A 15,907-nucleotide genomic window follows, 5' to 3' on the forward strand; every position below is an offset into this window, starting at 1 on the left:
GGGCCTGTGTCTGGGTCACCTATATAATCATCTTCCCTACCAGTTGGGCCTGTGTCTGGGTCACCTATATAATCATCTTCCCTACCAGTTGGGCCTGTGTCTGGGTCACCTATATAATCATCTTCCCTACCAGTTGGGCCTGTGTCTGGGTCACCTATATAATCATCTTCCCTACCAGTTGGGCCTGTGTCTGGGTCACCTATATAATCATCTTCCCTACCAGTTGGGCCTGTGTCTGGGTCACCTATATAATCATCTTCCCTACCAGTTGGGCCTGTGTCTGGGTCACCTATATAATCATCTTCCCTACCAGTTGGGCCTGTGTCTGGGTCACCTATATAATCATCTTCCCTACCAGTTGGGCCTGTGTCTGGGTCACCTTTATAATCATCTTCCCTACCAGTTGGGCCTGTGTCTGGGTCACCTATATAATCATCTTCCCTACCAGTTGGGCCTGTGTCTGGGTCACCTATATAATCATCTTCCCTACCAGTTGGGCCTGTGTCTGGGTCACCTTTATAATCATCTTCCCTACCAGTTGGGCCTGTGTCTGGGTCACCTATATAATCATCTTCCCTACCAATTGGGCCTGTGTCTGGGTCACCTATATAATCATCTTCCCTACCAGTTGGGCCTGTGTCTGGGTCACCTATATAATCATCTTCCCTACCAGTTGGGCCTGTGTCTGGGTCACCTATATAATCATCTTCCCTACCAGTTGGGCCTGTGTCTGGGTCACCTATATAATCATCTTCCCTACCAGTTGGGCCTGTGTCTGGGTCACCTATATAATCATCTTCCCTACCAGTTGGGCCTGTGTCTGGGTCACCTATATAATCATCTTCCCTACCAGTTGGGCCTGTGTCTGGGTCACCTATATAATCATCTTCCCTACCAGTTGCCTCTGGCTGCTGCTGTTCTAAGGGATCCACTGGCCTGCTGTTCTCATCTGTCCTCCTCCTTGGTCCGTCTGAAAGGTAGCAAGGTAGAGGTGCAACATGTCATTCGTTAGTTTTAAAGGGTGACTGCACTTGCTGATTTGGCCTAATTTCAGATTTGGTTCATTAAGAAATGCTAGCGGACCAAGTTAAAACGTGAGTTGGTTTCTACTAAGCTATGAAATTGTTTTATGATGGTCATAGCAAGGATCATTTAGCTATTTGACTTAGAATTGTAAGACCCCTTAAGGTATATATATTTAAAAAAAAGATTTTGGATAAAACATTGAATTTGGTGTTACTGCTATTAGCCAATAGAAACACATTGAATAACAGATACACTACATGGAACAGATAGTCCCCAAAAAATCTAGTTTTGAAGTTTATTTATCCCCTTATTTTAGGCATTACAGGACACTATATATACAAAAGTATTTGCACACCTCTTCAAATTAGTGGAGTTGGCTATTTCAGCCAAATGACAGGTGTATAAAATTCGAGCACACTGCCATGCAATCTCCATAGACAAACATTGGCAGTAGAATGTATGAAAAAATAAATAATTGTATGCACTCACTAACTGTAAGTCGCTCTGGATAAGAGCGTCTGCTAAATGACTAAAATGTAAATGTAAAATGGCCTTACTGAAGAGCTCAGTGACTTTCAACGTGGTACTGTCATAGGATACCACCTTTCCAACAAGTCAGTTCTGCCCTGCTAGAGCTGCCCCGGTCAACTGTAAGTGCGGTTATTGAGAAGTGGAAACGTCTAAGAGCAACAACGGCTCAGCCGCGAAGTGGTAGGCCACACAAGCTCACAGAACGGGACCGCCGAATGCTGATGCGCGTAAAAATAATATGTCCTCGGTTGCAATACTCACTACCGAGTTCCAAACTGCCACTGGAAGCAACGTCAGCACAAGACCTGTTCGTCGGGAGCTTAATGAAATGGGTTTCCATGGCTGAGCAGCCGCACACAAGCCTAAGATCACCATGCAGAATGCCAAGCGTCGGCTGGAGTGGTGGAAAGTTTGCCGTCATTGGACTCTGGAGCAGTGGAAACGTGTTCTCTGGAGTGATGAATCACGCTTCACCATCTGGCAGTCTGACGGACGAATCTGGGTTTGGCGGATGCCAGGAGAACGCTACCTGCCCGAATGTATAGTGCCAACTGCAAAGTTAGGTGGAGGAGGAATAATGGTCTGGGTCTGTTTTTCATGGTTCGGGCTAGGCCCCTTAGTTCCAGTGAAGGGAAATCTTAACGCTACAGCATACAATGACTTTCTAGACAATTCTGTGCTTCCAATTTTGTGGCAACAGTTTGGGGAAGGCCCTTTCCTGTTTCAGCATGACAATACCCCCGTGCCAAAAGCGAGGTCCATACAGAAATGGTTTGTCGAGTTCGGTGTGGAAGAACTTGACTGGCCTGCACAGAGCCCTTAACTCAACCCCATCGAACACCTTTGGGATGAATTGGAACGTCGACTGCGAGCCAGGCCTAATCGCCCCCAACATCAGTGCCCGGCCTCACTAATGCTCTTGTGGCTGAATGGAAGCAAGTCCCTGCAGCAATGTTCCAACATCTAGTGGAAAACCTTCCCAGAAGAGTGGAGGCTGTTATAGCAGCAAAGGGGGGACCAACTCTATATTAATGCCCATGAATTTTGAATGAGATGTTTGACCAGCAGGTGTCCACATACTTTTGGTCATGGAGTGTATCTCCATATATACTTCTATTTGTTTTTTCCAACTGGTACCTGGGACCTTCAGACAAGTGGGCGGCAGGTAGCTTAGTGGTTAAGAGCGTTGTGGCAGTAACCGAAAGGTCGCTGGTTCTGAGCCGACTAGGTGAAAAATCTGTCGATGTGCCCTTGAGCAAGGCACTTAACCCTAATTGCTCCTGTAAATCGCTCTGGATAAGAGCGTCTGCTAAATGACTAAAATGTAAGGTCGTGTGAGGATTTTGGGCATCCTAGAGCAAAACAATCGACGTGTTCGTGAGAGTCTCACCTTTGCACAACAAGTTCCGAATAACCAGATGTTCTCTGTGCTATGCTGCAGACTGACTGGCGTTTTGCTTAGTGTTGACATTGACGTCTAAACGGTACTGTATGGGTTTTGGGAGGGGTGAAGGGACGAGAGTGGTCCAGTGCGTTGTGAAATCTCGACCAATCAAATAAAAATAAATCATATCAAATATTATTTGTCACATGCACCGAATGCAACAGGTGTAGACTTTACCGTGAAATGCTGACTGACGAGCCCTTTCCCAACAATGCAGAGGGAATAAGTAAGAACATAAGAAAACAGGCACCGTGTCACTCCAGGGGCTTCTTGCAGTGCCTGCTAATGCCTAGCGCAGTATTGTTTATTTTTGTCAGTAAAACATGTTTTTAAAAATACTGCATAGCACAAGTGATGCGTGGTTATGGAAACTCGAATCAGATTGCCTAATGACACCACTGCTTATTCGAAAACATGCCACGGATGTAACCGGATGAAACTAGGCTACGATAACGTGCAGCTCGGTTGCAGTCGGTTGCACTGCAGTTGCAAATAAAAAAAATGGTGCTCCGCCCTCCTCGGTAAATTATCCTATCGCGTGTGTCCTAATGTTATATTGGTCAGTGTTTACTGCGAGCTGATTGGATAAACCGTAGCAGAGTGGGCGGGGGATCAGCAGAGGTTATAAACAGGCACCCCGACGATGCGCTTCGCTTCTCGAAACAGTCAACGTTCAACAAAGGCAGTGGCTGGCATCTAAACGGCGTCAAGGCTGGAGTAACACGGACAATAACGGGGTAAGTCAAAATGAAATATCTGGTTTTATTATATTACGTAAAGTTCGGGATATCAACCGTACGAATATGTTCGAGTTGTCGAAGTCGTCAAGAGTTTAGTCAACTTCAACCGGACTGCAATCTAGCTAGCTAGCGCGGTTAGCCTGTCTAGCTAACGTTACTGTTAGCGAACATGACGTGTTTTTAAAAACAATGAATGTTCAATGGACGCTAAGCGAGCTAGTTCAGTCTAGATAACTCTTCGGGTAATGTAGACCATTTGAATGCACTTTCACAATGCCACGAATCTATTTTAATACGTTTGTTTAAACGATCAAGTGTTAATGATAACTTTGCTTGTTATTTCATTTCGATTGTAACGTTTAATACACTCAAATTTCATTTTAATGAGATAGCGAGGCTCGTGTGTTAGGAGTGTGACCGCTGATACAACTCGGTTTTATCAACTAACAATGTTTTACTGTCTGACACAGGAATCCCTATTAAATGAGAGTTTAACCATCCAACAACCATCTATGTCAAGACTACCGACGGACCACATCTAGCTGCCGTGTCTTCTGTGTCTCTCCCATTGGACCACAGTGACAGTGTATACCTAATCTAAATCAGTGGATCGGCTAAATTAACGTCGACCGACATCCAAAATGGTTCAGAATAAGAATGTCACCTCAGAAGACGCTGGCTTCCACCGCTCTTTTAAGGTGAGTTACTGTTTCTGTTTGTAATTACTGCTTCTGAAAGTCAGTATCTAAATGTGTTTCCTAATTGAATAAAATTATTGAAGAGCCTAAGTTCCATGTCAGCTTAGTTTTTTCTGTTTTGGAAGATTACTACTGTTTCCATCCAAACTGATTGAAAGGCTGGAGGAACAGGCATTGCATTATTGTGAACGGATGTTGCTCAGTCATTGCATGTATTCTGTGTTAATTTTAGCCCAGTCACAGTCGGTATCCCAGACAATGCTATTTCAGTCAGTGACAGCTAGGTATTTATACCGTCCAGGGGAGAGTACAGGGTGACCACAGTTACACTTCTGCCAGAGCCCAATATTAGACCTCTGATTACTTCATTAATGAGAAAAGGTATAAGGCAGGAGTTCCCTAACTTTTTTGGCCAACAACCCCGTTTTGATATATGAACATTCTCGTGACCCCAACCATGTGAATTTAAAAAAAATGGACAGCCAATGTTTACTTTTATATTTGGGGCTATGGCAGTCAATACATGGCGTCAGTGATCTTCAGGTCGGAAAGTCTGAGCTCTAGAAAGAGTCGCGAGTTGGATTCAGAGTGCAAAACGTTTTTCCCCAGTCTGAGCTTTTTTCCCCCCTCAGTTCCCAGTTGTCTTGAACGCATTTAAGTCGGAAGTCTGAGATTTCCGAGTTCCCAGTTGTCTTGAACGCAGCATTAACGCTCAGGGGGTGACTGCAGGGTATTGCCTTTGAGTCAGGAACCAGAACTCCTCCGTAGTGACCTGTGAATGCATTCGGTCTCATGACAGCTCGATCAGCTGTTTGATTTTACTTACCGGGATGTCAGCTGAGCCAGGATCACAGTCAGACGGATTGGGAAGTAGGTCCCAAAGTGCTCTTCCTAGTGTTGGAGGTGAGCAGTCATCACTCATGTGGGACACTTACTGATGTTGTTTTCTGTTAGAAACATGGACAGCCGAGGGAAGGGGGCATGGTTCGTTTTTGAAAGACTCTCCAATAAGAAATCTTTCCTCTGAATCCACTGATTCAGTCACTCATCTGTAGAATGTTTTTGTATTTCCCCTGCATGCTTGCGTTGAGTATGTTACATAGGCAAGGAGGCATGTTTTATTTTCGTGACACAAAGTCAACCAAGTCTTTTTTAAATCTTTTTTTTATTGGGAATGACAACAGTCCATCTGTCAATGCGAAAAACATTCCAATACTCCCCCTCGAAAACCACAAAGCCTCGTTGTGAAATACAACGTTGTCATGCTCTGATCCCATATCTCCACATAGTTTTGTGCAGTGGATGTGGTTTGATGTAGTTTACAATCGAAGTTACCTGCTGCAGTATATCTGAGAGTTCTGTGCTCAGCTCTTTTGCTGCCAGTTGCTCTCGGTGTATCATACAAAGCCTCCATATGGCAGAGGGAGACCTATTCATAACTAGAGGGCAGAGGCCTGCCCACCGTCCCGCTATAGATGGAGCCCACAGTTAGAGCCCATGGAATCTGTTTTTCAGCAACATAGCACACTGAACATCCCCTGTGCCGTTTCATGCTCAGGAATCGTGAGACAGAACAATATGTCCTTGTGAATAGCATCACCCCCCCAACGTGTATAGCGAACAAAAGTCAATGCATGGGCACCTCACAGCTGACGTCCATTTGGACAACATAAGCTGGAGAGATTGAGTCGTTCAGTCAGTTTCTTCTTGATTGCTAGCAATAGCATAAATTGTTCATTTAACAGTGTTATCTGACAAAGGTATTGATGTGAGCTTCTGTGCCTCTGCTTCCCCACACATTGTTTTCACCATATCAGTTGCGTCCGGTATTATATCAAAGTCTCTGCAGCAGTGTGGTGTCATAGCGTAGTGGGCCTAGCCATTCACTGTTGGAACGGTCAAGTGCAGCCTTTTCCCATGACCTAAGGGCGCTCTCTGGTTGAATTTGGAGAGGGGGGGTAGCATCAAACATTGTCATTTTAATAGTTTCTTGTTCACTGCTCAGTGACGGAAACGGAACCGTTTAGCAGGTAGGTTCGAGTCATTGGACCATATCCCCCCCCACCCTGTCGTTATCAAATGCCCTTTTTAATCAATTAATCAGAGGTCTAATATTGGTTAAACGTTTGTCATAGAGCTCTATTGCTCTGCTTCTTCTACAGGCCTCTCTTGGCGATGACAACCTAAGTATGGCCCGGGGCGTCGGGAGAAGGATCTGTTTAGTTTAACCCAGAGGTCCCGGGCGTCGGGAGAAGGATCTGTTTAGTTTAACCCAGAGGTCCCGGGCGTCGGGAGAAGGATCTGTTTAGTTTAACCCAGAGGTCCCGGGCGTCGGGAGAAGGATCTGTTTAGTTTAACCCAGAGGTCCCGGGGCGTCGGGAAAAGGATATGTTTAGTTTAACCCAGAGGTCCCGGGGCGTCGGGAGAAGGATATGTTTAGTTTAACCCAGAGGTCAGGCAGGGTCTGAAGAGGAGTTGGTTTGGACTAAATCGGTCCCTTGGCCAGTGGTGCAATGTGTAGTCATTCCTACTGCTTCATATGGCCCTGTGATGTAAATGACTCTCCTCTAGGCTGTGTCAAACTCAAAGCCTTGTCTGGTTCTGTTCTGTCCCTCCTTCAGGTCCAAAACCCTTTCAATTCTGAAGATTACACCAAACCAGACTCCCATCTCCACGAGTCAAACTTACATTTAGATTGTCCCCCAAGACCTGGTAAGTTCCTTTTGATTTGGAATTTACCGTCCCTGATTTTGATTTTAACACAACACACATGGGCCACCTGACCCGTAGTAACCTTCCTATGAGGATATCATCACTATGTCTCTGTCAGTCAAAGTTCAGTCCTGATTAGAGGGGTGACGCTGGCATATCATATACTACCTCTGCTGCTTTCACCTGCCTGATAACAGAACCACCGTCACAACATAGAATCACATGTTTTGTCTGTCTCTGTGACCACCGATAACTTCAGAACAAAGTTGACTACAAATACAAAGTTTTCATGTCTTTGCACAATTGATGCAAAACGAGATGACAGTTGGCTATAGGCCTTTTCGCTCCTATAAATGCTGCAACGACGCACTTCGTGACCGCTCTCTGCGTGGTGTTTTGGGAAACGCATGTTACATCTTCGGCCGTTGTAGGAATGATGCCTAATTTAAACACGCCTAAGTTCTACTGGGCCCAGCCCTGTTAGTTCCAACAACAACTGGGCCTGTCTGGACCCAGTATGTCTTATTGTGCCCTCTCTCTTCGATCCCCTCTCTCCCTCTCTCTTCGATCCCCTCTCTCCCTCTCTCTTCGATCCCCTCTCTCCCTCTCTCTTCGATCCCCTCTCTCCCTCTCTCGATCCCCTCTCTCCCTCTCTCTTCGATCCCCTCTCTCCCTCTCTCTTCGATCCCCTCTCTCTCCTGTCCCCCCTCTCTCTCCTGTCCCCCCTCTCTCTCCTGTCCCCCCTCTCTCTCCTGTCCCCCCTCTCCCTCTGTCTTCCAAAGACATGACACTCAGCCAGCTGGCCTGTGACTCTGGATTAATGCCATCAACTGTCCCTGTTTGCACAATGTCCCTCATCTCCTGTCCCCCCTCTCTCTCCTGCCCCCCCCCTCTCTCTCCCGTCCTCCTCCCTCCATAGACATGCCAGCCAGCCAGCCTATCAACATCCCAGATGCCAAGAAGAGGACCAAGAAGAAGAAGAGGTGCAGGGCCACCGACAGCTTCACTGGACGATTCCAAGGCAAGTCACTAGAAAACGCATGTGAATAAGCTATATAATAATCCATAATATATACATATAAGCACAGTGTTGTTCCTTTATCCCCAACCTTTACTTTTAACAAACTAGCGTTTATCTAGAGCATCTTTATAAAATATGTTTATTTGTTGTTTTCTGTCAGATGTTAATATTTTAGTAAAAAGTATGAGCTGGGCACACCCAGAGACAATGATTTAGTGTAGAGGTGCTGACTAATGGCGAATAGACTGTAAACTATGAAAATAATCTCTCTGTGTGTATATAATCTCTCTGTGTGTGTGTATAATCTCTCTGTGTGTGTATATAATCTCTGTGTGTGTATATAATCTCTGTGTGTATATAATCTCTCTGTGTGTGTATAATCTCTCTGTGTGTGTGTATAATCTCTCTGTGTGTATAATCTCTCTGTGTGTGTATATAATCTCTCTGTGTGTGTATATAATCTCTCTCTGTGTGTGTATATAATCTCTCTGTGTGTATATAATCTCTCTGTGTGTGTATATAATCTCTCTGTGTGTGTGTATATAATCTCTCTGTGTGTGTGTATATAATCTCTCTGTGTGTGTGTATATAATCTCTCTGTGTGTATATAATCTCTCTGTGTGTGTATAATCTCTCTGTGTGTGTATATAATCTCTCTGTGTGTGTGTATATAATCTCTCTGTGTGTGTGTATATAATCTCTCTGTGTGTGTGTATAATCTCTCTGTGTGTGTGTATAATCTCTCTGTGTGTATAATCTCTCTGTGTGTGTATAATCTCTCTGTGTGTGTATATAATCTCTCTGTGTGTGTGTATATAATCTCTCTGTGTGTGTATATAATCTCTCTGTGTGTGTATATAATCTCTCTGTGTGTGTATATAATCTCTCTGTGTGTGTATATAATCTCTCTGTGTGTGTATATAATCTCTCTGTGTGTGTGTATATAATCTCTCTGTGTGTGTGTATATAATCTCTCTGTGTGTGTGTGTATATAATCTCTCTGTGTGTGTATATAATCTCTCTGTGTGTGTGTATATAATCTCTCTGTGTGTGTATATAATCTCTCTGTGTGTGTATATAATCTCTCTCTGTGTGTGTATATAATCTCTCTGTGTGTGTATATAATCTCTCTGTGTGTGTATATAATCTCTCTCCCAGTAATGTATTGGGTAAACCACCAACGTTTCTGCATCACTTCTTACCCAATACATTACTGGGAGTTTATATACAGCGCATTTGGAAAGTTTTCTGACCACTTTTTTCCACATTCTGTTACGTTACAGCATTATTCTAAAATGGATTAAATAGTTTTTTTCCCTCATCAATCTACACACAATACCCCATAATGACAAAGCAAAAAATGGAAATATCACATTTACATAGGTGTTCAGACCCTTTACTCAGTACATTGTTGAAGCACCTTTGGCAGCGATTACAGCCTCGAGTCTTCTTGGGTATGACGCTACAAGCTCGGCACACCTGTATTTGGGGAGTTTCTCCCATTCTTCTCTGCAGATCCTCAAGCTCTGTCAGGTTGGATGGGGAGCGTCTCTGCACAGCTATTTTCAGGTCTCTCCAGAGATGTTAGATTGGGTTCAAGTCCGGGCTCTGGCTGGGCCACTCAAGGACATTCAGAGAATTGTCCCGAAGCCACTCCTGCATTGTCTTGGCTGTGTGCTTAGGGTCGTTGACCTGTTGGAAGGTGAACCTTCGCCCCAGTCTGAGGTCCTGAGCACTCTGGAGCAGGTTTTCATCAAGGATCTCTCTGTACTTTGCTCTGTTCATCTTTGCCTCGATCCTGACTAGTCTCCCAGTCCCTGCCACTGAAAAACATCCCCACAGCATGATGCTGCCACCACCATGCTTCACCGTAGGGATGGTGCCAGGTTTCCTCCAGACGTGACGCTTGGAATTCAGGCCAAAGAGTTCAATCTCTGTTTCATCAGACCAGAGAATCTTGTTTCTCATGGTCTGAGAATCCTTTAGGTGCCTTTTGGCAAACTCCAAGCGGGCTGTCATGTGCCTTTTACTGAGGAGTGGCTTCCGTCTGGCCACTCTACCATAAAGGCCTGATTGGTGGAGTGCTGCAGAGATGGTTGTCCTTCTGGAAGGTTCTCCCATCTCCACAGAGGAAGTCTGGAACTCTGTCAGTGACCATCGGGTTCTTGGTCACCTCCCTTAGGGCGGCCAACTCTAGGAAGAGTCTTGGTGTTTCCAAACTTCTTCCATTTAAGAATGATGGAGGCCACTGTGTTCTTGGGGACCTTCAATGCTGCAGACATTTTTTGGTACCCTTCCCCAGATCTGTGCCTCGACACAATCCTGTCTCAGAGCTCTACGGACAATTCCTTCGACCTCATGGCTTGGTTTTTACTCTGACATGCACTGTCAACTGTGGGACCTTATATAGACAGGTGTGCAGGTGTGCCTTTCCAAATCATGACCAATCAATATAATTTACCACAGGTGGACTCCAATCAAGTTGTAGAAACATCTCAAGGATGATCAATGGAAACAGGATGCACCTGAGCTTAATTTCGAGTCTCATAGCAATGGGTCTGAATACTTATTTAAATAAGGTATTTCTGTTTTTTTATTTGTAATAAATTATCATTAGCCATTATAGGGTTTTGTGTGTAGATTGATGAGGGGGAAAAAACTATATAATACTTGTTAGAATAAGGCTGTAACGTAACAAAATGTGGAAAAGGGGAAGGCCTGAATACTTTCCGAATGCACTGTACATATAGAGTGTGCGACGCTGTATTTATTTTCATAGCTTAGATGTTAATATTTTGTCATCAGACGTATACATGCTACAGATGGAGGTGCTGGGAGAGGGGGCCTATGCTGTCGTCCAGACCTGTATCAACCTCATCACCCAGAAGGAATATGCTGTCAAGGTTCGAATGACCTTCTTCTCCACTCTTCTCCACTCTTCTCCTCCTCTTCTCCACTCTTCTCATCCTCTTCTCCACTCTTGTCCTCCTCTTATCCACTCTTCTCCTCCTCTTCTCCACTCTTCTCCTCCTCTTCTCCACTCCCGTTGTGGGATGAGATAGATCAGATTATTACGACCACTATCATAAAACAAAAAAATGACGCAACAGATCAGAACGTTTAGCTTAAAATGTTGATAAACTATTAGGCTGTTTCTTCACATTTATAAGCACAGCAATGCGCCCACATGGCAGTGGGCTATAAGCGTGAATGTTCCATTAGCAGGAAAACACCATTATCAAAAGTGACTGCACATGTGATTATGCATGTAATGCTTTTATTATAAAGGTGCATTTTTATGGTGAAAATGATCTTCCCCAAACTGCTGATGTATGCCAGTTAGGCTCTAAACCCCTTATAAAGCGGATTAATGTGCTTCATTTTAAGAAGTTATTTGGCCAGTTTAGTTGTGATACAAACCTTAACAAAACATATAGGCTCGGCTACATGAGGTGTGCGACTTTGATTCGAAAAAGTCGCTAAGAAAAGGCATTTTCTTATTTACATTTTTAGTCATTTAGCAGACGCTCTTATCCAGAGCGACTTACAGTTACTGAGTGCATACATTTTTTTTTTATCATACTGGCCCCCCGTGGGAATCGAACCCACAACCCTGGCGTTGCAAACACCATGCTCTACCAACTGAGCTACATCCCTCACGGCCATTCCCTCCCCTACCCTGGACGACGCTGGGCCAATTGTGCACCGCCCCGTGGGTCTCCCGGTCGCGGCCGGCTACGACAGAGCCTGGATGCTGGGCATCATTCACAAGTGATAATATATAATTCACAAGTGATAGGCTAATATTGTCAACCATCAGACTTCTTTATTTAATCTTGTCTTTACATATACTAAATAATATAGATTTAGAATGGACCATTATCATGCATGGGAAAGAATACATGTCATATATGCAGTTAAATGGAGGATGCTTTTCCTGTGGTTAATTTTCATGCCAGCCAGGTAGGCTGTACTCCTGTTGTAAAGATAAACAATGTGCTTAATATTAGGAAAGTAGAGAAATAAATATAGTAGTCCTAGCCTATAGAAAGCTGATGGGATCCTCCTCTTTTTAATAGAGGCCATCACTCTGTTTTCTCGCGCAATTTCATAGCCTATAGAAATGCTGGGCAACATGAGCTCATGGGCTCTCATGAAGTGTTTGATTTAGATTTTCAATCACATTTGCATTGATGTCAGAGTGATTAGAGGGACAATAGAGTGCTGAGTACCAGGCAGTTAGCAAGTTTGGTTGGCTACTAATGACCAGCAGCAGCATCAGAGCTTGGAGAAGCCTCGTTACCGTGACAAAAACGGTCACGTGGAATTTGACTGCCTCCACCGCCCTAGTTAGTATAGATAGTATACAGTACCTTGTTAATGTTGTAGGGTGTCAGGGGTTGAATATCAACACAAGGCTCAGACCGCTGACAGGGCACCCGTTGCACTCTGCTCTTACCTACATCTGGAACTAAACTAAGGACTGGAGACCATGTGACTTTTCATTCTCTGCTACCTGGAGAACTTAACCCTAAGCTGCATCCCAAACGGTGCAGTATTGACCAGGGATAGGGCTCTGGTCTAAAGTAGTGCACTATGTAGGGAATAGGGTGTCATTCTCTGGTCTAAAGTAGTGCACTATATAGGGAATAGGGTGCCATTCTCTGGTCTAAAGTAGTGCACTATATAGGGAATAGGGTGCCATTCTCTGGTCTAAAGTAGTGCACTATATAGGGAATAGGGTACCATTCTCTGGTCTAAAGTAGTGCACTATATAGGGAATAGGGTACCATTCTCTGGTCTAAAGTAGTGCACTATATAGGGAATAGGGTGCCATTCTCTGGTCTAAAGTAGTGCACTATATAGGGGATAGGGTGCCATTCTCTGGTCTAAAGTAGTGCACTATATAGGGAATAGGGTGCCATTCTCTGGTCTAAAGTAGTGCACTACATAGGGAATAGGGTGCCATTCTCTGGTCTAAAGTAGTGCACTATATAGGGAATAGGGTTCCATTCTCTGGTCTAAAGTAGTGCACTATATAGGGAATAGGGTGCCATTCTCTGGTCTAAAGTAGTGCACTATATAGGGAATAGGGTGCCATTCTCTGGTCTAAAGTAGTGCACTACATAGGGAATAGGGTGCCATTCTCTGGTCTAAAGTAGTGCACTATATAGGGGATAGGGTACCATTCTCTGGTCTAAAGTAGTGCACTATATAGGGAATAGGATGCCATTCTCTGGTCTAAAGTAGTGCACTATATAGGGGATAGTGTACCTTTCTCTGGTCTAAAGTAGTGCACTACATAGGGAATAGGGTGCCATTCTCTGGTCTAAAGTAGTGCACTATATAGGGAATAGGGTGCCATTCTCTGGTCTAAAGTAGTGCACTATATAGGGAATAGGGTGCCATTCTCTGGTCTAAAGTAGTGCACTATATAGGGAATAGGGTGCCATTCTCTGGTCTAAAGTAGTGCACTATATAGGGAATAGGGTGCCATTCTCTGGTCTAAAGTAGTGCACTATATAGGGGATAGGGTGCCATTCTCTGGTCTAAAGTAGTGTACTATATAGGGAATAGGGTGCCATTCTCTGGTCTAAAGTAGTGCACTATATAGGGAATAGGGTGCCATTCTCTGGTCTAAAGTAGTGTACTATATAGGGAATAGGGTGCCATTCTCTGGTCTAAAGTAGTGCACTATATAGGGAATAGGGTGCCATTCTCTGGTCTAAAGTAGTGCACTATATAGGGAATAGGGTACCATTCTCTGGTCTAAAGTAGTGCACTATATAGGGAATAGGGTGCCATTCTCTGGTCTAAAGTAGTGCACTATATAGGGAATAGGGTGCCATTCTCTGGTCTAAAGTAGTGCACTATATAGGGGATAGGGTGCCATTCTCTGGTCTAAAGTAGTGCACTATATAGGGAATAGGGTGCCATTCTCTGGTCTAAAGTAGTGCACTATATAGGGAATAGGGTGCCATTCTCTGGTCTAAAGTAGTGCACTATATAGGGAATAGGGTGCCATTCTCTGGTCTAAAGTAGTGCACTATATAGGGAATAGGGTGCCATTCTCTGGTCTAAAGTAGTGCACTATATAGGGAATAGGGTGCCATTCTCTGGTCTAAAGTAGTGCACTATATAGGGAATAGGGTACCATTCTCTGGTCTAAAGTAGTGCACTATATAGGGAATAGGGTGCCAGTCTCTGGTCTAAAGTAGTGCACTATATAGGGAATAGGGTGCCATTCTCTGGTCTAAAGTAGTGCACTATATAGGGAATAGGTGCCATTCTCTGGTCTAAAGTAGTGCACTACATAGGGAATAGGTACCATTCTCTGGTCTAAAGTAGTGCACTATATAGGGAATAGGGTACCATTCTCTGGTCTAAAGTAGTGCACTATATAGGGAATAGGGTGCCATTCTCTGGTCTAAAGTAGTGCACTATATAGGGAATAGGGTGCCATTCTCTGGTCTAAAGTAGTGCACTATATAGGGAATAGGGTACCATTCTCTGGTCTAAAGTAGTGCACTATATAGGGAATAGGGTGCCATTCTCTGGTCAGAAGTAGTGCACTATATAGGGAATAGGGTGCCATTCTCTGGTCTAAAGTAGTGCACTATATAGGGAATAGGGTGCCATTTGGGATGCAACCTCAGATATTCTCACTGTTTGTCATCAGCCAGCCACAACTATTTGTCATATACACAAACTTCCCTTCATTCAGACTGTTGGGAAATATCTAGGCAGAGTGGGAAGACTTGAGGTGGTTAGGTATGTTTTGTTTTTAGTATTTTGGCATAGCTTTTTGCTGCCTCAGATTTCTGTTGTTTTGGTAGCTGTGAGATCTGATTATCACTGCGTGGTGTGCCCTGTAGCCAGTGTTTTAGTTAAAACCCTCCAGGACAGTTGGCGCTGTGGTCTTTTGTCCTGCAGCCAGCTGCTAACTCAGCACAGAAACTTCCTCTTGTGATTGTTCAGTACCCCGGCATGTCTCTGTCAGCCAATCACAGCCAAGGGTGGGTGGTCATGTTCTCCTCTTTCATCCAATGCCATGAAACAGAATGTACAACCTGCGGGAGGAAAAGGAACGACCCCTTTGTGAACCAGGGAGGGGTGGTGTTTATGTAGTATTGTTTTCACATGGGCCACGTCCCAAATGGCACCCTATCCGCTATATATCGCGCACTACTTTTGACCCGGACTCACAGGGCTCTGGTCAAAAGTAGTGCACTATGTAGGGAATAGGACGCTGCCATGTTCTGTACGTCTCCTACTGGGCCGAGGAATTTGAAACGGTCCTTTGTCCTCAAGTGGGCTGCTGCTGGTTACATAAGTTGTTTCTCTGCTAGTGTGGAATGTCCTCTTCTAAAGCAGTTCAACAACGTGATCAGATCACATCCCTGACTTGTACTCTGGAGATGAATGTTTCTCGGTAGGTAAAATAAAAACAGCTCAGGAACTTTGAACCTTAAGAGTGTAAGCCCTGTGTAAGCCGGGGGAGGGGGTGGGTGTTCTCCTAAAGCTATAGGAAATTGTTTTAAGGTCATACCAAGGATCATTTTGCTGTTAGATTTTGAATTTTAAGTAGTATCAAAAATATATATATATATAAAAAATGGAGCCTTACTGCTATTATCTCATACAAACGCATTGAATTACATTTAAAAAAAAAACATTTTAGTCATTTAGCAGACGCTCTTATCCAGAGCAACTTACAGGAGCAATTAGGGTTAAG

At 44.2% G+C, this 15,907-nt stretch overlaps 1 protein-coding gene across 1 annotated transcript in view; it reads left to right on the forward strand.

The window, feature by feature from the left end:
* Positions 1 to 3,629: 3,629 nt before the first annotated feature.
* The window catches only part of LOC121535674 (MAP kinase-interacting serine/threonine-protein kinase 2), a 56,531-nt gene continuing 44,253 nt past the window's right edge, over positions 3,630 to 15,907 (forward strand). Inside the window, exons 1-5 of the mRNA XM_041842938.2 lie at positions 3,630 to 3,738; positions 4,212 to 4,439; positions 7,061 to 7,151; positions 8,071 to 8,172; positions 10,978 to 11,075. Of these exons, the coding sequence (XP_041698872.1) occupies positions 4,383 to 4,439; positions 7,061 to 7,151; positions 8,071 to 8,172; positions 10,978 to 11,075 (348 nt within the window). The 5' untranslated portion in view covers positions 3,630 to 3,738; positions 4,212 to 4,382. The remainder of the gene's footprint in view (positions 3,739 to 4,211; positions 4,440 to 7,060; positions 7,152 to 8,070; positions 8,173 to 10,977; positions 11,076 to 15,907) is intronic.

The sequence above is a fragment of the Coregonus clupeaformis genome, unplaced genomic scaffold (assembly GCF_020615455.1).
Source record: "Coregonus clupeaformis isolate EN_2021a unplaced genomic scaffold, ASM2061545v1 scaf0237, whole genome shotgun sequence".
In the NCBI taxonomy this organism is placed as follows: Eukaryota; Metazoa; Chordata; class Actinopteri; order Salmoniformes; family Salmonidae; genus Coregonus; species Coregonus clupeaformis.